At 38.2% G+C, this 24,367-nt stretch overlaps 1 protein-coding gene across 3 annotated transcripts in view; it reads left to right on the top strand.

The window, feature by feature from the left end:
* FBXO15 (F-box protein 15) overlaps positions 1-23,059 on the top strand; it is a 28,539-nt gene extending 5,480 nt beyond the window's left edge. For 2 of the 3 annotated variants that reach the window (XM_030489527.1, XM_030489545.1), the window contains exons 3-10: positions 36-140; positions 4,282-4,524; positions 4,802-5,011; positions 6,981-7,110; positions 9,536-9,618; positions 10,821-10,966; positions 17,854-17,978; positions 21,633-23,059. In XM_030489527.1, coding sequence (XP_030345387.1) covers positions 36-140; positions 4,282-4,524; positions 4,802-5,011; positions 6,981-7,110; positions 9,536-9,618; positions 10,821-10,966; positions 17,854-17,978; positions 21,633-21,902 — 1,312 coding nt within the window. In that variant the 3' untranslated portion in view covers positions 21,903-23,059. The remainder of the gene's footprint in view (positions 1-35; positions 141-4,281; positions 4,525-4,801; positions 5,012-6,980; positions 7,111-9,535; positions 9,619-10,820; positions 10,967-17,853; positions 17,979-21,632) is intronic. The other variant, XM_030489537.1, reaches the window with a different exon arrangement.
* The last annotated feature ends 1,308 nt before the right edge of the window (positions 23,060-24,367 follow it).

Here is a 24,367-nt window from a genome sequence, read left to right as displayed (position 1 = left end):
GTCTAAATGGTATTTCTCTTTCTCTTGTTTTCCAGCATGCCATCAGAAATGTTGATAAAGATATTTTCCTATTTGGATGCTGTGTCCCTGTTGTCTGTTGGTTGTGTGAATAGACACTTTTATCATCTGGCCAATGACAAGTAAGGAAGAGGGGAGCGTAAGTGCTACTCTTAATCATGCAGCAGTTGAGTTTTCCTGAGTTATGAGTCTTTTCTAATTTAGTTTCACTGATGCCAGAGCACTGATGCATATACCTACTGGCAGTTACTCTGCTGAAAATACACTGCACAGCTCACAGTACAATGTGTTGTATGGAATTCTAGCTGTACAAGCCCTGTTGAGTTTAATGGGAGTTATGAGGCAAAAACTAAATACAGTGTTTTCAAATGTAGCTATTATCATTTTTTTGTTATTATTATTTGCATACATTTGCTTGTATTCACATGCAGCTGCACAGGCTTTTTGGTTCAGGCAGCCTTCTCTGGTGTGTAGCCAGTAGCTGTCTAGAATTGTAATAGCTTTCATAATTTTGAAGTCCTCCTTATTTAGCTCTTTCAGTCAGGATTTTGCAGAGGGTTTAGTCAGGTGATTCACTAGTGGGTTTTATCTGTTGCTCTTTCTGTCAAATTTTGGTGATTTCTAACGGAAAACAAAAGGGGTGAAGATAAATACTGTCACATTTTTTGTAAGCGATTGCTTATACAGAGATCACAGATTGCTTGTACCAGTATCATGATAATTTTGTGAAAGGATCAACAGGAGAGGCCCTAGTTGGTTTGTGATAAGTAGGACACCTGGGTATTCTTTTTTTTGTAGGATTCTGCTGAATTAGTGTTGTTTGAATCAGAAAATGTCTTCCTATATAGGAAGCTGCCTCATTTGGTATTAATCTATTTCTCACTTATTTGCCAAAACTTGTACAATGAATCAGTTAACATTGGCATTGACACCTTTCAAACTGATGAATTTGAAGGGAAGGCTATTACCCAGATTAATTTTTTTTGAGGCTGTCAGCAGGTGCATGTAGGTAACAGTTGTGTAGTTGACACAAATTATATATCTCAATATGCGTTTTCTACTTCAGGATAGTAAGGTAGGATAAAATCATTGAGGCTGTTCACGGGAAGCCAATTCATCTGTCTCCGTCTCAGCAATGTCTGTTTCCATTTTCTAATCTCGACAGAGATTACTGTATGTGCACAAATGGGACTTGAGGAAGAGATACTTTCCCTTATCTAGAAGACTGACTTGTCAGGGGTACTAGGTCACTTCTTCCCACTGGATTTCTACGGACCTTCTTGAGTCCCTGAATCTTGTGGTTTAATTAAAGTCCCTGCTTATCTCTGTGACAAATCTGATCTTAGTTTTTAGAAAGAGTATGTTTTGAGGATATTGCAGGATACTATCCTTGATGCAATAGGACCATCAGTCTTTCATTGTGATATATCTGTGCTGCCTAATGCAGTGCTTTGTCTTTGGGCCCTTCAAATAATATCTCTGCTTTAACAGTTCCTTGACACTGGTGTCTTTGATGTAAATGTTGAAGGTAGGGAATTGTTTCTGACCCCTCTTTCTGCACCCCACTTACCTCAGCATGCGGTATTATTCTAGCCTTCCTGTCATGCGGTGTAGGAAGCTCACATAGATGGTCTGTCTGAAAGCCTGAGGATTTTGGTCGCCAGCAGAAAGTGCTTGTGTAAGAGGAAGTGAGAAGCCAGAGCACAGGGGATGATCTTTTTGCCATTGTGGTCAAGTGATGGCTGACAGTACTGCATGTCCAATTCTGGCATTTTGAGTTAGCAGTAAGAGGCTGGGTTGGCTTGTTTACAATGTCCAATAAGAGGCATTGAGATGAATATTATACTTAACACTTTGAAGCAAAAGTGGTGTGTATTCTGCTGTAAAGAGGCAAATTCGTGCTTCCCTACTGGATGCCTTTTTGATTTGTCTGCCCTGAATTCTGAAGTTGAGGATGAAGAGGCAGTGATACCTCCCTAAACACTTGTGATTCCAAGTCGCCTTTTTTTCCCTCCTCTGCCTCCCTGGCCTGTTTGAATTTTTGAGCTTCTCGAACTGATTTCTCACCTGCTTGCAGAATACTGTTTTGGGAGAGGAAGAAGCAATATGTAACTGAGAGTGAGGAGAAGGGTAGTGGGTATTGGTGGTAAGTCTGTCTTCCTTCAGCTTACAGTGCCTGAGGCTGTACCTTCAAAATGCAGGAAATGTCTACTACTAATCCCTGTCTTTTCAGCAGCCAGCTGTTGAGTATCTCTTCCCATGTCTGTCTTGGGAAGGGGTTTCTAGTTAACAGGAGAGGGTTATGGGAGGACATCTTAGTGGACTTTTTGGCTGAGTAAGACCGGTTGGATGATACACTGCTCAATTTCCCCTGATGATGGTGTATCAAGGACATCGCTCCTCTGTTTTCATCACCTCGCAATTCTTAGCTGCTTTGGAGTTAAATATTTCCTCCCTCCATCAGAAATGTTTTGTACTATCTGGTAACTGGGTTGACTTTTCCTTTCTGGGTTCAAAATTGAAGTATCTTAAGTCTTTGTTTTACTTATGTTCTTCATATGTCCTACCCCCCCTCAGATTTTGGAAAGGAAACTTGGAAGGTCATATTGACTGTGAACCCCCCTTTACCCATCATAGAAACTTATGGGTCTGTGTGTTTTAAACAGCTTTGACTAAAAAAAATGGCAGCATGAGATTGTACATATATCTGCAGAGCAGCAGGCTGAAAGATTTTTGCAAAACTCCTGAGTATTTTTGCATCGATAAGAGAGAGCCTAGCTCTCAGCATGTGGTCTAAGCAGCTGATGAAGTGAGGGTGGTTTTCACGGGTAGGAGGTAGCGTGGGATGGATTCAGCTCTTGAATGCTTTAATTCTTTAAGGAGAGAAAATATGCATTACAAAGCACGTTAGTGTAAGTTTGCCTGGGGTTAAGTGAGGACTGGTAAAGGTAATCTTGCTGATGAATGGTAGAGAATTTCTCTTGAGAATTTGTTTCTGTTGCTGTTAATTTTCTCTAGTGCATTATGTAGACTGTGTAGCACTTTAAAATTAGAAAACTTATGGAAAACCTTTATTCACAGGTTGTTGTTTGAATTCTTGTCATTTCTTGTAGTCAATATTCCATAGATTGCTCTAGAGATATTGGAGTATGGGGGGTGGAGATGTGACCTCATAGTTTTCCTAACTGGAAAGAGGTGAACCCATCATTGCTGTTGCATGTTTATTTGATCTGTTTGAAAAGACATCTCTTCTGAGCTCTTCAAAAGAGAGTGCAGAAGTGATTGACACGACAGTGGTACCACCACCAAACATAGGTGACCCTAGTTGTCCTCTTCTCCCCACTTCCAGCTAGATCTCTGTGAGAAACTTGAGGGGTCCAGGTTGTTTTTGTTGAGTAAGAGGTATTAAAGCACTTTTTCTACTAGCGGGTTTTGTGTGAGGAAGATGAATCATTGTTTTGGGGTGGAATTTTCAGAAGTAACTGCTTAACCTTGATCAGTTTCCATTTAAGCCACTGAGTACGGCTATGCTGTCTCTGAGCTTCATCCTGGATCCTGTGTTTTCAAGCAGACAGACAGGACTTACCTTTCCTTTGTTTCCTTATGATAGCTTTCACTCAGATATGTACTGTTTTGCTTTGTTGTGTGTGTTTTTGTTGTTTGGTTTTTTTAATCTGCTTCAGTGAATGTGAAGGAAGTGGCAGCATAAGGTGAAGGAAGGCTCTTTAAAAACTGCATACTCTAGTGTGCTATTGAGAGGCATAAAATTTCCCAATATCTGATGATCCTACTTTCTAGAGCAGTCAAACATTTTCTGTGTATGTAGTTGAGATTTTTATCAACGTTATTGGCATATTGTAAGAATTGCGTATTTTTTAGTTGGTTTTTTTTTAATCCTGCATTGGAGCAGAAGGTTGTAAGTGGATTTCATTTGGTATATATAATCCAGACAAGAAACATGTTCAGAGATTACATATTCTTTGAGGTAACCTAATAAGCACATGAGAAATTCTGACATCTAGCATCTTTTGGTTCCTAAGCCTTCATGTTTGCACCAGGGAAAATGACCTCATATGAGCTGTTGGAAGGTCAAAATGGGGAAAAGTGGAGAAGTACAGAACTGTGCCTTTGCATTTCCTTGGCTAATGCTAATAATCTGGGACTTTATATGTTTCTGCCAGCTGAGATATGCATGTAAGAATAATTAAATAACTATTCTTGAAATTTAAGTGGTTTTTCTCTTTATTCTATTTTTATTTTCAGTGGAATCTGGCTGAAAATCTATTCCAGCTGTTTTCAACCAAAAAAGACAATTTGGAAAATGAAGTCTGAACAAACAGAAACTGTTTCCTTGGGCTGTGCTGCTCTACATGATAGAAAGCCTGGGTACTGGAAGAAAGAATACATCTTCAAACAAATAGCTCTTGTCAAAACTAGAGTAATGCAACTTGTTAAACCTGTAGATCCTTATACAGGTCTTCCATGTAAAAACAAAGAAGCTATGAAGTAAGCAATGCATTATCACAGGAGATGTTTACTCAAGAACAATGTACAGAATATTGATGGCTTTGGAAATGATGGGGGGATATGGAAATAGAGTTATAAAATGTATTTCATAACGGCAAGAAATGTGATAGCCTATAAACGACCTAGCCTGAAAAGTGTAAGTAGCAGTTAGTAGAAATGTAAAAATTCTGGGGAAGCACGGTGTAAGTTTTGCCATTTTGAGAAATTTATTTTATTTTTTTCCCTAAACACCCTTCTCTATATTTCTAAATAACAGAGCTTCTGGCTTGAGTTGGATAATTGTTCTAAAGGACAAAAATGGAAAGGAACATGTAATGGAGGAGGCAAACCTATCATTTAAGGACACATCTGTTACTATACTTTGGTATAGTACAGACTGGCCATGCTTAGACATCCTGTCAACCCTAAAACTATTTGGAGTTATACCATTGCTTCCTGACCAAAGCAGAGCTCACAGCAAGAATGGGTGAGTTTTAACACAGGATTTTTGATGGGGTTTTGATGTAGCTGGTTCATAATATGTCTGCAGGAGCTACCTGAACTTGGTTTGACTTAACAAGTTAATTCTTTCTTAGAAAGCCTCTCTGTATTATTTCTTCCAAAGCCTATGTCCTTCTCTTCATTGGTAGAGCTTTTTAGCAAGAAATAGATATAATCCAGCAAGATATGACATTAATTCATAGGTTAATGTAGCTACTGGCAAGCAAGATACAGACTGATAGGTCCTGCCTTGGAAAGCTGAATCTAAGGCATAGATACAAATGAGCATGAAACAAACATGTAGATCTAGGAGGATTTAGTGTGAGAAGGTTAGATAGGGACAGTCCATCAATGTTTATGTGGCTACAATAAGGTTACTAACTTTTTTTTCTATCTGATAGGTGTGTATGTGAATTTAGGGAGCTCTGTGTTTGGCTGCATGTACAATATAAGAACATGCGCATAAAGTAGCCCACAGCACAATGTGAGATAGCTGTTGTTTTGTAATTTAAGCGTGTACAATATTTTTCTGGCATGATCTTCTGAGAAAGGATATTTAAAAGTGTGTATTTGAGGTATGTATGTATTTGATTGCTGTCAAGGAGTTTTACCTGTTGTTTTAGTATATGTGGTATCAGCTACATGCTTCTTACACAAAACCCATAGCTGGTATAGCTCTGAAAAGAGCAAACTGCTCACCTACAAAACCCAGGGCTCCTCAGGAAGAAGTAATGTATTTGCCTAAAGAAAAAAAAAATACCAGAAGCCTTTTGTGTAGTCAGATACACAAGGCTTGCAGTCAGATTATGTGGAAAATGTAGTTGTTTTACTAAGATGATGATTCATATATAGAAAATAGTAAAATAAAACTTGCAGGCAGCTAGTATATTTATTTCACAGAATTATAAGTTGTTAGAGCTTGTGAATATACACGAAGGTAATGATTTCACAAATATCAGAATGTTACTGAGAGTGTTAAGACTATAAGGAGCTAGTGCAGGGACTTTGGTAAATTCCCTGTGTTTATACCAGCCTGCTTGACTTAAAAACAGAAAAGGTTGATGTCCCATCTCTTCTCCAAATCTGACAGTTCAAGGTGATGTGATGAAGTTGCTTTGGGTTGCTGTTTTCCTAGTAGCGTGTTGTGGTAGGTGATACTATTTGAAACTATTGGGAAAGCTAGGAGCAGTTTGGATTATAATAAGAGCCTAAATCTGCAAAAGGTTTTAGAAAAAGGTTATTTCTCCATTCTGAATAGGTAACACAGACTCTGCTTTCTGCTCTTTTTTTATGTATCATTAGCCAATAAGAATGCCTGTGAGGTATGACCTTTAGTTAAAGGGTATTATGGAGCTAAATTGCTTTAATTACAGGCAAAATCTAGAAATAATTTTCTAAAAAAAAAAAGCTTCCTGTAAGAGAAGCTTTTAGTTTATTATATATACAGTTTGATCCTTTCCTTGGATTTTTGCTTCTGTGGAGGAAGAACTTACCTTCTTAGTAGCTTGCTTCATACTGACAGATGTCCAGTGATTGCATCTAGTACCAACATAGTATTAAAAACAAATTATAAAGTAATTTTGTGGCCATTTTGAAATATTGGGCAAATAAATCAGTTTTTCTGCTTTTTTAAGGAGTATATTGTGAGTCCTGGGGTAACAGTTGGACTTGATAATCTTAAAGGTCTTTTCCAACCTACTTGATTCTATGATTCTATAATTCTATATTAGGCCATCCTATGGTGGCTTTTGTTTCTTGTTAGATTTTGAGATCCTGCTAGAATGCTGTAGTTGTTCAGAAGTAAAATTTATAGCTGTGCATGCCGAATGCTTTCAAAATCGTTTTCATCATGTGCGGTTGGTTAGTCTTCAGGGTTAAAAAATTAAATTAGGCTGAACTTTTCATAAATAAGGAGGCATAGTCTTGTTGCTACATTCTCTGTGTTCTTTTCAAAGACCTCGTCATCGTTCCTTAATTGCTGAATATCATCTTTCTAACCTGACTGAAAGAAGTGTAGAAGTTGGTGCTGATAAGCTTGTCCGGCTCTTCTGTCTAAATTCAGGACTTGTAGTAGCACTTTGGAAGGTAAGATAAACATTTTGTTTTGATACTGTATTATGACTTGAAGAAACAGATTATTTTGCCTGGTGGTTTGGGATTTGGGGAGTTTGAGGGGAGGAGGTTGGGGTTTAGTTCTTGGTTTTTTTCCCCACCTTCCTTTTTTACCTTGTATTTTGAAAGATCTTGTGTAAACTAACAGCAAGAAAATGCAGGTAGGGACAGCTAGTTGATGATTTATTGTATTCTAAAGAGCTGTTGCAGGAGTATCTGTACTTTCCGAAAAATCCACCTTTAATAAAAATAACAGTTATGTTTCGTAGTATATCAGATACTGTACTAATCTTATTTCTGTGTTCTGTTGTATTTATTTTGCACTCTTCACATGCCGAAGTTTGATATCCTAAAGACATTTTAAAGAGAATGGTTTCAGGAGGGATGTGCTTTTTCCCCTAACTCAGGCCTTGCCCTGTCCCCATCACTCAAAGCAATGAATTCCCACAAGGCAACTTTGCTAGTTGTTTCCTTTAATCTATGTTGCCAGGTAGTCATATCCTGCTCCAGCAGTAGGAACGCTGTACATTTTGCCCTTTTGGGGGTATTCAGTTCTTGCTATCAAGTGTCTAAGTTAAGCGGTTAGTCTGTGTAGGCTGCATGTAGAGATGAGTGTCTTTAGAGAGCAGTGCAAAACATCCGAAGTAGGTTTCTACTCTAAAGGAACCTGCGTGTTAGCATTGGATACACTGGCACCTAGTTGTCTGCCTGAAGTTGCATACAGTTAGGTGCTATGGAAGCCTATCTCAGGTGTTCTGCTCTTGGACTGAATTCAGAGGTGGCAGCCCTTTATTCCTCCCCCAGCCATGCTAATGACATAGACATATTATTTGGCACTGGCAAGGAACTTCCCTGAGGGAGTTTGTGAATAATTGCTCTAAGCTGTGTCATTTCCAGCTGCAAACTTGCTACCTCAAACGTGCACAATCACCAGAGGAATTGTTTAAAGCCACAGAAGGAATATTTATTTCACTCTTACTTAAAGGTGTCCAGTTCCTAGAAAATGAGACTGGCTGACCTGCATGAACCTGTTATGGGCTGTCTCAATCTGTGAGAAGCTCTGATAAGTGAACAGCCATTTCTTTTGTATCCTCAGAAGTTTAGTAGATTGGTGTCCCTCTGCTGTTGTCCCTATGGTCCTGCTAATGTGTCACTCCTTCCCATGCTTGGAAAGAGAACTCTTTCAGCACCTGGAAATGGTTCAGTCATAACTAAGTTCTCCAAAGTTTTTAAGCGTCAAGTGCCTTGCACTGGTATACTTTTCATGCTTACTTTTCTGAACAGCTGTTCTTATTTTTTATGTGGGAGAGTAACATTAGGCATTTAAGTGTAGGTGGGTATGATAATCATAAATGCCACACATCTTGGTGTTTTTCACATAGCTGCATAACAGAAATTGCTGATGCTAATAATTTTGACAACCAAGGACAGGTTATGTGGGCCTTTTGGTGTTTGGATAGAGAAAGACTGAGAGACTCTATATGATTGATAAATCTCTCTCATTACATCCTTTATAGCTGTAATTTTGCATTACAAAAAGTGCAGAAAAGTAGCTAAAGAAGTAGCTTAAAAAAAAAAAAAAAGAAAAAAGGTTCAAGTAGAGGATGTAATTTTCTGTTTGGTAACCCAGAGAGATGAAAACAACAGTTGCCCACTTTTCAGGACAGAAATAGACTGCTGGCAGTGAATAATTTATTTTGCTGTTGACTTACGTGTTTGCAAATGTAGGACTTAAAAATGCATTTTTATTTTTATTTTTTAAAGCTGAAATCCTAGCATTCTGTGTTCGTGAAGTAAATAGGTACCTTTGGCACTCTTTAGTTCTCATGTTGAGCTCTGAAGTTTTCTTTGAGGTATATAGGCCTATAGAAGGTATATGTTACCATTTTCCCAGGAGCATGTAATCTGGTAAGACATCCGGGGTTTTACTTTGATACTCAATACTTCTGTTGAGTCGCTCTGTATTCCTCACTGATGTTAGCCTCTTTGCAGATAATACCTTACATAAAATAAGCTTAATGCTTAGGTATTTAGTAGCTGGGAGTAAGGCCTGTTTGACTTCTTTTTAGGTATCTGGTTTAAAGTGGTAAGTAGAAGTTAGAGAAGTGCAATTCATGGATTACTGCTGGTAACTTTTACCCTAGCATAGCTAGTTTCCATCCTTTTCCTCATAATACAGAAATGCTGTGATCTTTTACATATATTCTGTATTCTTGTAGCAGTAGATACTAGCAGTAATAGGAGTCCAAGTGTTAAAGCAAGCCATTATTAACCTTATTAGAGTAACCGGCAGAGTAATAAGCAGCAGCATTTATCTATGAATTTTAATGCTCAGGAAGACCTTATGAAGAAAAAGTCTTGCCAGATGAAAATACATCTACTTTAATTAACTTTTCAGGCGAAAAATGAAATTGCTTTTGTTATGACGAGTCTGCATTATCATCAACTTTTTGAGAGAAGCACTTTGGGTTCTGCTACTGTGTAAGTTTTGGGTTCTCCTTTGTGGGTAATAAAGATAACCTTTTGAATAAAGCTTTGAGTTTTACAGTTAAAATTGGTAAGAGGTTTATATTTAGGCTGTAATTAACTGTTCTTGGTTAATATAAACAACAATTACAGTAACTATATACAAAGCTGTAGAAGTATTTTCATGCTCAAATGTAGCTATTGTTATGCTGTTAAGGAGATAATTTAGTCATACAAGTGTACCAGTATTTGCTGTATTGAAAAAGTTAGAAATACACTGCACATGCTTTCTTCCTTTTCTCAAGCAGACTTTTTGTTCCCTCTTCCTATCTGAAAGACCTAGAAAAGAGGGAGACATTTTAAGAAGTAGAATAATTATCTTTAGTTGTGCAAGAGGAAAGAAAAAAATTCTGATAAACTGGCAAGGTGCCTGCATTTATCTTTCAGCCCTACTGGAAAAGTAGCTGGATTTCCTATGAAGTATTTGTGTCTATGTGTATATTCCAGTGTACGATGTAATACCTGTTTATACACTGTAAACTATTTAAAAAGATGGTGTGTTTTACCTGTAGAGGATGATTTTGGGGGTTCATTTTTCCCCCAGTCCATCCCCTCAGCTTTCTGCTCAGATACTGTAGGATCTACTGGTAGTCTTACATGCCGGCTATAACTTAATGTGAAAAGAGCCACACTGTCTCCCTTGCTACCAGATAGGATCCTATGTAGGAGCTGCTCAGTTGCCTTTGGGATTTGGACTCTTCTGGTCATTTGTGTGCTGTAGCTTCTCTCTTAGGTTAGACACAGACAAAATTTTCAATAACTGCTGTTCCAGAGAAGTCTGTAGCTAGTTGGCTTTTAAATTTATAGTTCAGCTGATGTGTTTTTTGTTGGTTTGCTTTGGGTTTTGGTTTTGGTTTTTGTTTTTGTTTTTTTTTCATAAACAACTCGATAGTTTGGAGTTTCACAGATGTACCTTTTGAAGTTGAGTGCCATATTTTCTGCATTTGGCTAGACTGGACAGCTGATGAGAAGTATTAGACTCTTTATTAGCTTAAAAGAAGTATGATGAACTAGAGATGTTTGATTTTTCTAATAATTTTTTCCCCTCTTAGAACCTCTCCTAAGGTAGGGCTCTTTACTCTTTCTATTAAGTCTTTCCCCCTTGCTTAATTCTATTGTTATTGTTGTTGATGATTATCACTGTTATTATTTTAAAGTAAATATGCCCTTCCACCTCATAAACCTCTACTGGATGATGTTGACCCAGAATACGGACTACATGACTACAGTGTACATCTTGATATGCACGGTAGAAGCTGCACCTACCTGTGTGGAACATTTAAGAGCCTCTCCTGCAGAAAAGGTAGAGTTGGCAGAACAGTAAGGTCTGTTTTTAAAATGATCCCTGCTGTTATGTCTTCCTCTTATATCCAATATTTCTGGTTTAAGGGGAGAAACTGAAATGGATTTTTCAGTGTAAGGTGCATTTTTGTTTTCGTTGTGTGTTTGTTTTGTTGCTTTTTTTTCTTTTAGTATCTGCACGGTACATTGTGTGGTGTCATAAGCTTGTCTGTATGAAATCTGCCTATTAAACTGGCATAGTGTCAGGCATGAGATACAAGTTCTGCAGATTGTCAGGATATTTTTGTTTGCTTCAGTGCTGAGTTAATAATGCAGTGGCACGGCTTTTGGTGTACATTGATGTTCCTTCCACTTGTGCACTGTAAGGGAGAGTAAGTTTGTCCTCATACATTTTGGAGACCTATTTCTGTAGTATTCTTTTCAAGTACTTTATGTGCATTGACAGATTAAATATTTAAATACGTTTGTAGAAGATACTGTGAACTGTAAGTTTTATAGCTTTTATTTAGGTCAACTTAAGGTTGCCTAGTCTGACATCCTTTCGATGTGTGATAAACTATTTCAGTGATTGTTTTTAACTGCGCTGCTTTTATTCAGTTCTTAGCATTTCTTTTAATGAGACATAATTGGCTATCCTTGCTCAGGTACAGCCCAACTTAAAAGTTTTACTAGGGTTTTGCAAAATATGTAGGTGATCTCTCTTTTGACTTAACTTCAGCACAGTCCTGCCTACAGCTACACAGCTGTCTTTTTGTCAGCAGAGACAGATTAAAATACTAAGCTTGAACAATTAACATTGAACACTGTAAATCAATTACTGCTCCCCCGTATTTTTCTGCTAACAGTACTAATGAGCCTTCTGTTGGTTTCAGAGAATACTGTTTTTGTTGATGACAATAGAGGGCACTGTTACCAGGCTTCAGTGCTTCTACAGTGTTAGAGCAGATTTCCCCGTGTGACTTTAATTTGTTTCTGATGACTCCAAGAACTGCCATTTAGACTGTAGCCTTCTGCACGGTGTGGAATGTTGTAGTCTTTTGAATTTGAAACGTGTATGTTTTCAGATTCCAGAAAAGCTGCAAGCTTGAAATAAAGGAATACTTATAAGGGTAAAACTTCAGTGAAAGTCTATCCATGTAGCAATAGAAATCTCTCCTGAGGTGTTGTTCAATACAGGAGTCCTCTTTATATCCTAAAAAAAAAAAGTAATTTTATCTTTAAATTGGCCAGAGAGATGGGTTATGGGGTTTGGTGGTGGTTGTTGGTATTTTTTTTTTAAGGTGAATGTCATGTTTTGTTTTCTAAACTGAAAATTTTGTGCTCCTAGCAATACAGCTGTACAAAAGAAAGCAGTATGTGGCACACTGTTTTGTTGGTATCACTCTTTTGAGGCTTAAAAGCTACTTCTGTTGAAGGTTAAGCTGATGTTTATGCAAATAGTAGCAAATGTCCATGATACAGTTGTGGTGCCATCTCACTTTGCTAGTTAGGCAGTCTGTTTTATGACCACCAGTGTTTTCTGAACTGTTTCGGTTTTGTGTCCTGTAGCTGTGTGACAGCCATGAGATTCTTCTCTGACAGGACATCAGGCAGCTGAAGCCATGGTTCTGTAGGCAATAAGCTCGTTTGTCATCTAGACCCTTCCATGTACTTGCACAATCGTAGAATCATAGAATAGTAAGGGTTGGAAAGGACCTTAAGATCATCTAGTTCCAACCCCCCTGCCATGGGCCCGGACACCTCGCACTAAACCATGTCACCCAAGGCTCTGTCCAACCTGGCCTTGAACACCGCCAGGGATGGAGCATTCACAACTTTCTTGGGCAGCCCATTCCAGTGCCTCACCACCCTCACAGTAAAGAACTTCTTCCTTATATCTAATCTAAACTTCCCCTGTTGAAGTTTGAAGCCATTACCCCTTGTCCTACCTCTACAGTCTCTAAGGAAGAGTCCCTCCCCAGCATCCTTGTAGACCCCCTTCAGATACTGGAAGCCTGCTCTGAGGTCTCCACGCAGCCTTCTCTTCGCCAGGCTGAACAGCCCCAACTCTCTCAGCCTGTCTTCATACAGGAGGTGCTCCAGCCCTCTTATCATCCTCGTGGCCCTCCTCTGGACTCGCTCCAACAGCTCCATGTCCTTTTTGTATTGAGGACACCAGAACTGCACACAATACTCCAAGTGAGGTCTCACAAGAGCAGAGTAGAGGGGCAGGATCACCTCCTTTGACCTGCTGGTGATGCTGCTTTTGATGCAGCCCAGGATACGGTTGGCTTTCTGGGCTGTGAGCGCACACTGAAGCCGGCTCATGTTAAGCTTCTCATCAACCAATACCCCCAAGTCCTTCTCTGCAGGGCTGCTCTGAATCTCTTCTCCGCCCAACCTGTAGCAGAGCCTGGGATTGCCCCGACCCAGGTGTAGGACCTTGCACTTGGCTTGGTTAAACTTCATAAGGTTGGCATCGGCCCACCTCACAAGTGTGTCCAGATCCCTCTGGATGGCATCCCTTCCCTCCAGTGTATCAACGGAACCGCACAGCTTGGTGTCGTCGGCAAACTTGCTGAGGGCGCACTCAATCCCACTGTCCATGTTGCTGACAGAGATGTTGAACAGGACCGGTCCCAACACCGATCCCTGAGGGATCGTTACAGGTTAACTGACCACTCGTTACAGGTTTCCAGCTGGACATAGATCCATTTACCACAACTCTTTGCATGCAGCCATCGAGCCAGTTCTTTATCCACCGAGTGGTCCATCTATCAAATTGATGTCTCTCCAATTTAGAGACAAGGATGTTGTGAGGGACAGTGTCGAACGCTTTGCACAAGTCCAGGTAGATGACGTCAACTGCTCTGCCCCTGTCCATCAGTTCCGTGGCTCCATCATAGAAGGCCACCAAATTCCTTTTGGAAAAAGTTTTATTTCCTCCATGATTTGTGTTCAGAAGTGATGTAGTGAGGCAGCTTATGGCTGTCTGCTGTCACGTATCTTCATGGTAATTTGTTGTCCACTTTGCTCCTTCCGGTAAACGTGGTGTTTCTGAATGTGTCCAACAGAGTAGGTTTGTCCCAGCTGGTGGTATTTGATGGTTTGTGCTTTGTTTTTAGGCTCCATTATAGTGATACTCTTTGTCCCATTCTCTGGGCGGGCTCTGAAACGTGGAGGTCTCTGGCATAGTGAGAAAGAAGTCTTGCTCTTTCTTAAAATGCTCTACCCAATCCAGATTTATTTTAAATTACGGATATGACATGCCAATTGCAGTTTCCACTACCTAAGACACACAGGAGTTGTCAGCTACTTGTCAAATACTTACTTTTTTGCTTCCGTTAGGAAGCTGTAGACACTCCTAGGTTACCAGGGAGTATCCATTTGTTATTCTGCAGAATAACTGATTTACTGCTCATGTCTAGTTTTCTTTTTGTCTGCTTTTTGTTGGTCTTCATTAATGTTGTTCATAATCTTGTTGCTCTATTTTCAATTCTTTCTTCAAAGTTCTTAACATTAAATTAAAAAAGTTATATCACAGTTCGTCGAACCAAGTGGATGGTGTATATATGGCTTAAGATTTTTTTGTTTTGTTTTATTAATACTTGCACTGCAGTAACTAGCTGGTTTGCCACTCTTCCACTCTTTTGGCTGGTTTTTAGCATTATATTTTATGCTACCTTCCATTTAAACAGAATTGGTAATATGGTCTTGTTGATGGATACTGTAGGGTGAATATGCTAAATACTTTAAAATGGAATTGGAAGTATTAGAAAACTTCTCTTGTCAGGAAGCTATGACAGGCTTTTCATATGACTCATAGAAGCCATGATACTACATCTAGCTTTTTAATAAACGTTCTTGAAATGTATTTACCTAGGGTTTCAACTTTTTAAGCATAGCTTTGTAGCCATTATGTTAGCCTAAGCTTTGGCTTTTCAGTGTTATTCCTTGTTGGTGTAAGTTGATATGTCATGCTTGCAAAATGTAATGGGGTGGTTTTTATACGTTTAAAGAGATTTTGAGATTCGTTTGTAAAATATCACATCATATATTTGAAATGTTTTTGCTTCACCTTGAAGACTGATTTGCAAGTTTCAATGACCATTTCAGCATGGTAAGGCCAGTTGTTGCCACCAGAACTAGTGTTAAAGCCCAGCCTTTCCTGTGAAAGTAGCAATCAGATTACAACTTGCAATAAAGGCTTGGTTAGCAAAACAAACTTGCTTGCCTTTTAGCTAAAATAAATGCCTTTGAACTATTGGGCTGTTTGTTTCTTTCCCTGAGGTTTGCCTGTGTGGTACATGTTCTCTACATTGGTATTCTCTTTATGTGGAAGTATTTGTTCCCTATGACCTATATTAACCTGATTAAAGGGCTGCTTTGCTGCTATATGTGTCTTGCATAAACTCTAGACTGTAGATACTAAAAAGGGACAATGAAACAAATTCTAGATAAGACTGAAGAAAGCCTTGTCCAATTTCCTTCCTCTGTTTCCCTTGGTATTTTTAACGCAGCTTGCTCTGTCCTTTAATTTCCTTTTCTCATCTGACTGTGATGAGGAAGGGGAGTTTTCAGTACTTAGCACTTCAGCTTCTTGCTGATTTCTAGGCATACTTTTTCTTTCTTCTGGATATGAGGTTTACAATGGAGCTTTTATATAAAAAAATAAATAAAACAAATTAAGGACTGGATTAACTAATCCATGAATAATTGACCTTTAGATTCCTAATCTGTGTTACCTACCTCCAATTCTAGCTTAAAATTAAGAAGTAACTGCAATACAACTTATACCTTCACCAGGTGACCCATCTAGCAGTGCAGCAGTTCATGTTATTAATGCCATGCAATAGTAGTCATGTCCTGGGCTTCCTTAATTTATTAGCAGTATGCTTTTTTTCAATCTGTTTTTAGTCCATTACATTTTTCATTTGTTTTGGATGGGTGAAAGGAATAGCTGCTTCCATTCGAATCTGAATGGCAGATAACAGAATGGTGCTTGGGAAAAGTGCTTGTTGACTGATGATGTTTAAAGTCTCTTGTATAAAAGCTCAACTCTAAATGTGGGCTTTCAGTGTTCACTCAGTAAAGCTTGACTATTTATCTAACGTATTTTTATCTGGAACGGAATCTTGTCATTGGATTTGATTTACTGAGGTTTGGAACTGAATCATTTGGGCAGGTATCGACTTAATAGCCTTTTCTGCACTTTGAGCTGGGTCCTGAAAGTGAATTCTGCTTACATTTTCTTCACTGAGTTCTTGAGGACTTCACTGCAAGGACAGTGATTATCACTGGAGTGATGCGTTTTTCTTCAACCATACAAAATACTTCTGGGCATAGTCGTGTGGGTTTCACTGTGTTCACACTCTTATTCCAGACAGGGTCTGTACTGAAAACCTGCTGCTTCTGTCCTCTAACAGGTGTTGAGCTGCTTCCTCCACACAATAAGTATTCTTAGGACTCCCCTCTTGTGAGTGATGTCTTTCCAGCATTGGTTTGTGGCCAAGCATCTCTTGGGAGTTGGCCCCACAGTACCAATTCAGAGAAGTTTCCAGCTTCTGTGGTAAACGGGAAGCTCTCTTTTTTGGTCACTTTGCCTCCAGCTGTCTGTCTTCAGCAGCCACCAGGCAAAGGCTTTTGCTGCTCCTTCACGCAGGCTTTAGCTTTTTAACTCAAAGCCATCCTTTTGATGTTGCTGCTTCTGTCTTCAGCCTCGTGCTGCTACTTGGGCTTGATTGAAGGAGAGCCACAGGCAAAACACTTTTCTCTTTTTTCACCTTTGCCACTTGCATCTTAAACCTGTACAAGCTCCTTCAATTATCATCTGACCATCCAGGGCCTGCTACTGGATCCTGAAAAGCAGTATTTTCTTAGGAATTTCTTCTCTCCCTTCCTGTCTGTCTTCTGCAAGTCCTAGGTACTTAATTCCTTTCCATTTTCTATTTTTATTTTTTCTTTGAGATCTGTAGTGCTTTTGTTTGCTCTTTTAAGAGATTATCTCTTGTTCAAGGGAATTTGTTTAAGGCATGTCCTACTAAGAAATCTGGTTGTGTCACTCTGTGATGCTTTCCCCCACACCTCCCTTTGTGGTCAGGGATCTTGTTTGTTATGATGTACACCAAATTATAATTAGACCATTAACTTTCCTTCTCGGATAGCAAGGGAAAAAAGAGCAATTAAAAAAAGTTGATCTGGGAGGAGAAGAAGACATGCCAAAGAAATATGGTTATGTGTAGTGACAAAATAATAATAATAATAATTAAAAAAATCACAAAGAAGTCTTAATAATTCTGTCAAAAAAAGAGCCTTTGGAAAGCTATTTGAAAAAATGAACAAATACATAATTTGAAAACTTGACTCAAATCAAAGTATGCTGCTGTCAGCTTAAAAGATGCGATATCCTTTCCAGGGAGGACTGATAGTTATCCGTATATGCTGTTGTACAGGTTTATTTGAGTTACCAGACAGAGCAGAGAGATTTAAGAAAAGAGGTGTTGTGTGTATCTGTCTTGTAATTTACTTTATGCATTATGTGTTGAGCTTGACTCTTGGAGAGTGGGCAGTGATGGAGGCACTGGTGGCATGAAATTGAAATACTGAACATGGAATTTACTCCTTGCATCCTTGCATAAGTCCTTTAGGTGGTATTCAGATTTTTATACCCAAATACACCCAGTTGTTTTTTATCTGCTGCTTCTATTGTGGATCACAGAATCAAAGCCCTGAACTGTGACTTTAATTCTCTGCAATGTGCTTGTTATCTAGCTGTTCTGTATTGGGGTTCTGTGTCAGTGAGTGGGAGAAAACCGAAGACACAAAGACAAGCAGAGAGAACATTTACAGTATACTTGGGCTTAGTTTGATTTGTAGTAGTATAATGTTATATATTGTTAATATTTTCAGATGACATTGCAGATGAATATTTGAAGCTCACAGCCGTAAGCTTAAAGGATAATACGAAGCACTTGCCTCTTATTGGGACACCTGGCTTATCCTGGGAAACTGGTGTGTTTAAAGGCAATGTAAAGGTCAGTCAGAAATATTTTTTGTTTCTGGAAGTGCTTATCTCAAAACAATTATGTTTATGCATCCTAAATAAGCTAATTAGAAATTATTTTATTTGTGGAAGGTATCTGTAACTAGGAAAAAAACGCCATTGAAATATTGCAAAAAATTGTGTGAATTTTGAGGATAAAAAGTTTTACCCTTCCTGTCTTAGAGTCTAAATTGCATTATAGACATGTGTGGTGACTCCAGTGCTTTCCCCTCAGCAAAGATGCTGTGACTGTCCAGCACTGTTTGTTTGGAAATGCTGGACAAAAAACGTACTGCCCATGTGCTTTTTTTTTGTGGGGGGTGGGGGAGAGTGGTGTTGATTTTAGGGGTTTTGGTGGTGGATTTTTTTGTTTGGGTTTTTTTGGGGGGAAGTTTTTGTGGGTTGTTTTTTTTTTTTTTCTTTTCCCCTTTGGTTTGATTTGGGTTTTTTTGCAGGCAATAAGTCTTGAAACCCAGGAGAAATACTCTGAGGTTCTGCTGTAGCGTGTATGTGCAGTGAAAGTTGGAAGCTGTTGGAGAATGTTAAAATGCTGATGGAGGCTGAAATATAGTCCACATTCATGCAGCCAGCACCTTGCTCTTGAGTCATGTATATGGGTCAGCTGGGTTAACCGTTCGTATTTGAGAGGAATTCTCACTCATTCTCTTGCATAAAACTCCTACAAGAATTAAATTATTTTAAAGAAAGTTTGAATGTAGTTGTATAGATTTTGCAATAGCAGTGAAGGCACATATATTTAAATGTACTTCAGTTACCTGAATATTTCAGAAGTACCAGAAATTCTGATAGATGTAACTTAAACACTACTGAAAATGAACTGGGTCAGCACTTGATTTCAATTTTGACACTTTCTTTGGAAAAAGTAAAAATTGATAAAACTGTCATTTCTGCTAATCCTGCCTAAGTGTGTAATGGAATACTTTTTGATAACGTCGTATTTTGCTCATAGCCATTCAGAGACTTGTTTTATAGCCTACAGTGTCAGCCAGCTGTCCTATGCATGAGGAATTTTAAATTTTTCTTAAAATTTAGTAATTTACTAGTATTTGGTAGGAACATCAGCTACAGTTGAGCTTGGATTACAGTTTCCATTCAGTCCTGTCTCTAGTTGCTCATGGTAATTTTTTTCTTCTTGTTTGCATAGTGACAAGTTTGTTCACTTGCATTTTTTGTCAGTTTGCACTGAACTTTTCTGAGTTGGTTGGTTGGTTTCAAAAAACCAACAAATCTTTCCCCTGTGTGTTTTATTGAAAATATTGTATGTTGCTAAATAGAAGGAATTCAAGTTAACAAGAAAACACTTTTACAGGAATTGTTTGTCATCTTTCTTTGATTGCCATGAATGTTCATTGAAAACCATAATGCAGAATAGGTGCTTATTCAGCCTTCTGAAAAATTTCAGACTTGAATTAGGTTATTTAATTTTACTTTCTTTTTACTGTGTATCCCATTAATTTCATTAGAACTATTTGCATGCTTAAAGTTAGTAGGATCTTGACACTTAATTACAGAATATGCTTCATTTGCTTGAAAAACATACAGTAGGAGGTAGGACATTTTGGTGCCATTGGGCAGACACCAGAAAATTAAGACTCCTGAGAGACCTTGTTGTGGCTTTTCATTATATAAACGGGGCTAATGAGAAGGGCTGAGGGAGATTTTTACCAAAGACTGTAGTGATAGGACAAGGGACAACAGTTTTAAACTGAATGAGGGTAGATTCAAATTGGATGTTAGGAAGAATTTATTTATTTATCTATTTTCATGATGAGGGTGGTGAGGCCCTGGCACAGGTTGCCCAGAGAAGTTGTGGCTGCCCCATCGCTGGCAGTGTTCAAGGCCAGGTTGGATGGGGCGTGGAGGAACCTAGTCTAGTGGAAGGTGTCCCTGCCCATGGCAGGGGAGTTGGAACTAGATGATCCTTATGGTCCTTCCAACTCAAACCATTCCAGGATTCTGAATGATTTACAGCTGCTTGGCAGGATTTTTATTTCCATGAAAATAATCATGAGTAGTACATAAATATCTGGCAAATGAACTGTCAGAGGAAACAGAGAGCTATGGCTGTAGTCTTCAGTTTAGCCTTGTCTTGTGTGCTTACACCAAAAGATTTACTGAGTATTCATTTCTAGGAAAAAATAAACAATACCAATATTATTTTCTATTAACCATTCATTATATGGGAAGAGCTTGCACATGTCAACACATAGCTGTGGGTAGAATTCAGTTTGGCATTTAACATAAATCTGTAAAACTTTTAAAACTTGGGAAGGCGAAATAATATCAGCCACAGTAGAACATGCCACTGCTTTGAATTTATTTGAGTTTTGTCCGATACTCTAAGGAATTAAAAAAAAAAAAAAAGGCTATTTTTTTGGCATTTCTGGGTATTTTTTATAAAAAAATTAATTGCTGAAGTACAGGTAGTTGGAAATACATGGAAAGAAAAAAACCAAACCCCAACACTCAAGGCCACCCTGGTTTACTTTTCATAATTGACCTTTCATATGCAAGATGTCAGGCCACAAAATAGTAATTCTTCCTTGTTTCAAGTAGATTTATAGCTCATATAAGTTATTAAATGATCATCAGGTTTGTTTTGGATTTTGTATTTTCAGCACAGTCTACAGCACCAAACTTCAGAAAATTGTATGTATCACGTTAATGCTTATGTTTGCGCCATCTGCTCTGTATTGTTTGATTGAAGTGTGGTAATAGTGAAAGAATGTTAAAGCAATGGAAGCACAACTATGTAGTACAGTGAAATAAAGCATTCCAAATTTTAGCATGGAATATATGATGTTGGTTTGTTTATGCTTTTGGAGCATATGATACTTCTGCAAGCAATGCATATATACAGCATAATAATCTGATTCATTTAGTGATTCAGAACTCATGAGAGTAGGTAACAGCTGATATTAACCATGACCCACAGTCCATATGCTTTTAAGGCACATGTGAAATCATCCATTTGCAAGTGGCCAAGAACTGGCATCCTGAGTTTTGCATTAGAAATTGATGTAATTGTGTAGTGTTATAAAGAAATATTTTCAAGGCTTTTTAAAAGGAAGAGTTTTTTGGTGGGTAGAAAGATACCTTAATATTACCTTTTGGGGAACTGTAGCTTGCAGCCATTCAAAAAGTGCTGTACAGCTTTCATTTATAGTTGACATATAAGGGTAATTGTTGTGTGTGTACGCTGCCTTAGGGATGGTCTCTCTGAGTATCTTTGCAAAGATTGCTGCATTCACACAAGTTTAGCACCTGAATGTAAACTTAGGTTTCTTTCTCATATTGAAAGGACTATTATTATTTGAATGGTAAGGTAACTAATAATTGAGAAACACAGATGCTAAAGTGTTTAAGAAATAATATCTGAATTGAGTTGGTATTGCTATCTTCTGTAGCACAGTTTTTGATGTCCGTAGGTTGCAATTTTGCTTTCTGTAGGAAACCTCTAAGTATTTCTTGCTTTGCAGTGGAGCACTCTCAGTTATATTTTGAGTTTTTAGCCTTCGTACCAAAAATTGCTCTCTGAATCCTTGATACTTCTCCTAAAATCAGGGACAGATCTACTTACTGTGCTGTGGCACAGGGAAATAATCTCTTCTGTTTGTGTTTGTAGGACTGCTACGTGATGGATGTTACTCTCTTGGATGAAACTGGAAAGCCCTTCTGGTGTTTCAGTGCCCCAGTCTGCATGGTTCTGTCTTCCAAGACATCTGGTCTTTATGACTACATGGGTCGTATCTATACCACAGACTATGCAGATTCAGAGGGTAAAGTCTGTGTTGAGCTGGTATGGTTGGAAGAAACCAAGGAGTATTTTATAGTCAATTTGGTGCTTTATGTAAGCACCAAAAAGGTAAATGACTGGTTTGGAACAAATTACTGACTTAACTGACCAGTTATTTCTTGTGACCAAGACTGTTCTGCAAGTTTTTCAGTAGCAAGTGCAATTGTGGTTTTGGGTGTTTTAATTGACATTGGATGGATTGAAGAGACATGTTGATGTAAGTGAGTGTTTTTCTTCTCTGTTGAACATCACATGGTTAGTCTGTTTCTGGTACTGTTAAATTATTTTTAGGAATATCTTCTTTATAGGTACTTGTTACCTTGGTTAATGTTTCTCGTGAGAGCAATACTTAATGTGAAGGTGCCTTATTACGTAAGCCACAGGTTTTTTTGAGAACATTGACTCTTACGTCTAGCAGTAAAACAGCATGTGTGCTGTTCCCTTCAGATTTCTTAGAATGTTATTGGTAAATAACAGGTTTTGACAGGTTTTGTTAAATGCAGAAATACCTTTTTTCTTTATTCCAGAAAATACTTTGGTGTATTCTAGTAGAGGATTTAAAAGGCGGACAGAAAGTCATAGATCTGAACAATATGGCAGTTAAGGCATTTGTTAAGAAAATAAAATAGAATATCTACTATGAAATTTCTTTAAATTCCTTTTTGTTCTGTTTTCCATTGTTCTAACCTTCTCTCTGATTTGAGCCTCGATACTTGTCTCATGTACTGGTCTATGAATAAGTGTCCCAATTATCAGCACAGCTGAGCTGATACCTGCTCTTATTGAGTGTACATAATATTCAGTTGTTTTGGAAACAATGCATATCTGATACCATTTATCTAACAGTAAGTATTTATATAAAAATGGAATGTATGTGCCTGATCTTTCAGGTTCCTTTATTTGCTAAAGTAACTTCAGGACCTAATCTTCTACTGCCTGTACAAAAAAATTCCAGAATGACATGATAATGGGACTCCAGTCTCATTACATAGCATGTTACAAATCACAGCAAAGTCGTGTAGTTTCACGGTAGTCTGTTAAGAAAAAAAAGCACAACGATATTGTTGACTTCTGTGACTTTATTATGGTAGTGATTACCTTAAAAATAATTTTTCTCCTGTAAGTATATTAACTGGTTCATGCAAGCAGTGTTCATGTATAAGCACTTGTACTTTGTACTACAGAGACAGTAGCAGATCTATACTATAGTGTTTCTTAATGTAACTTTTAAAGATAATAAAGTTAAGGCTGATTCAGTTCTAGTTTGACTTGTATAATGTTGCCTAATGAAGAAACTGAAACATTTCTGTGTTTGGTGGTTATCCAGTGTAACAAGCATTATCAGCTGCATTTTGTCTCCTTTTTTATTCACTGCTTATGATGACCGGGATCCCTCAAAGCAGTATAAATGTTTTAACAAGTGGACTGGGTGTGATGAATGCCAGAACAACAGACACTGAAATTCATGCTGCACAGACAAGTGGCCAGTCAAGATATTCTTTTACTTGAAGTTACACTTTGAGGCACCACCTTTAGCAAGGAAATGGTACTTCAGTCCCACAGTCTTCTTAGTCGCTGACCTCACTGCTAAGCTTGTAATTGAAGATGTAAAATTATTCTGGCTGCTTTGATCCTTTGAGATGTGCAAGTACATTCTGTGACCTGCTGTGAAGCTGCCAAAGTCAGTGGGTGCTCAGCAGCCATAAAATAGTAAAAGTTCTGTTGCTGCTCATTCTAGCTGAATTTTTGTTGCATTTCCAATGTGGGCTGGTTTTGGTGTTTGTGGGTTTGTTTGGGGTGTTTTTTGTGGGTTTTTTTTTTGTGGGTTTGTGTTTTTGGTTTTTTTTTTTTGTAAGAACTTTCTTTTCTTTAAAAATTAATTTCAATTTCTAAAGTTTTTGATAGTTTTATACAATTTAGTGTTCTGTAGAAAATTCTAGTGTCACTATTGTAAATGAAACGAGAGAGTATGCTGTCCCTAGCCCCTACTGCAACGTATAGTAACTTGCAAGTTTGCTAACCGAATTAATGAGGAAAAGGGTAAGTCTAGCAGCACTGTCAACCTAAAAAGTGATACAAAGTTAGCAGAGTTTCCTCAGGCTATTGCTACCTTACATCTGCTGTTCATAAACAAGAATGTGTATGTGCAGCAGACCAAGCAAATGGTGGTTCAGCAGTCTTCAAAATCAGACGTAACTGTTACAGAGTTTTTCACTGAAGTATCAGGATCATAATCTTGTCTTTTCTGAAGATAGGGAGACTAGGAATCCATTTTTTCCTCTTCAGATAGGCCTGAGGTGGACCTAAACCTGCTGTAGTGTTATTATGTGTACACTGGTTTCATTTCAGCTGACAGTTGCTTTTAACTTGCTCAGCAGAAGCAAATTCAGTATTTACCACCTGTATGATCAAACCTGGAAAGTTACATGTGGTTTCACTCAAATTTTCATTTCTTCAACTCCCATCTTCCTTTTTTTGTATACACTGAACCTCCACAAAGAAGAAGGATGACACTAGGTAACCACACTGGCCACACTGGTTCCAAAAAACTGCATGTTTTGATA

Source organism: Strigops habroptila, chromosome 1 (assembly GCF_004027225.2).
Source record: "Strigops habroptila isolate Jane chromosome 1, bStrHab1.2.pri, whole genome shotgun sequence".
NCBI lineage: Eukaryota > Metazoa > Chordata > Aves > Psittaciformes > Psittacidae > Strigops > Strigops habroptila.
This window is presented reverse-complemented; position numbering and strand designations above follow the sequence as displayed.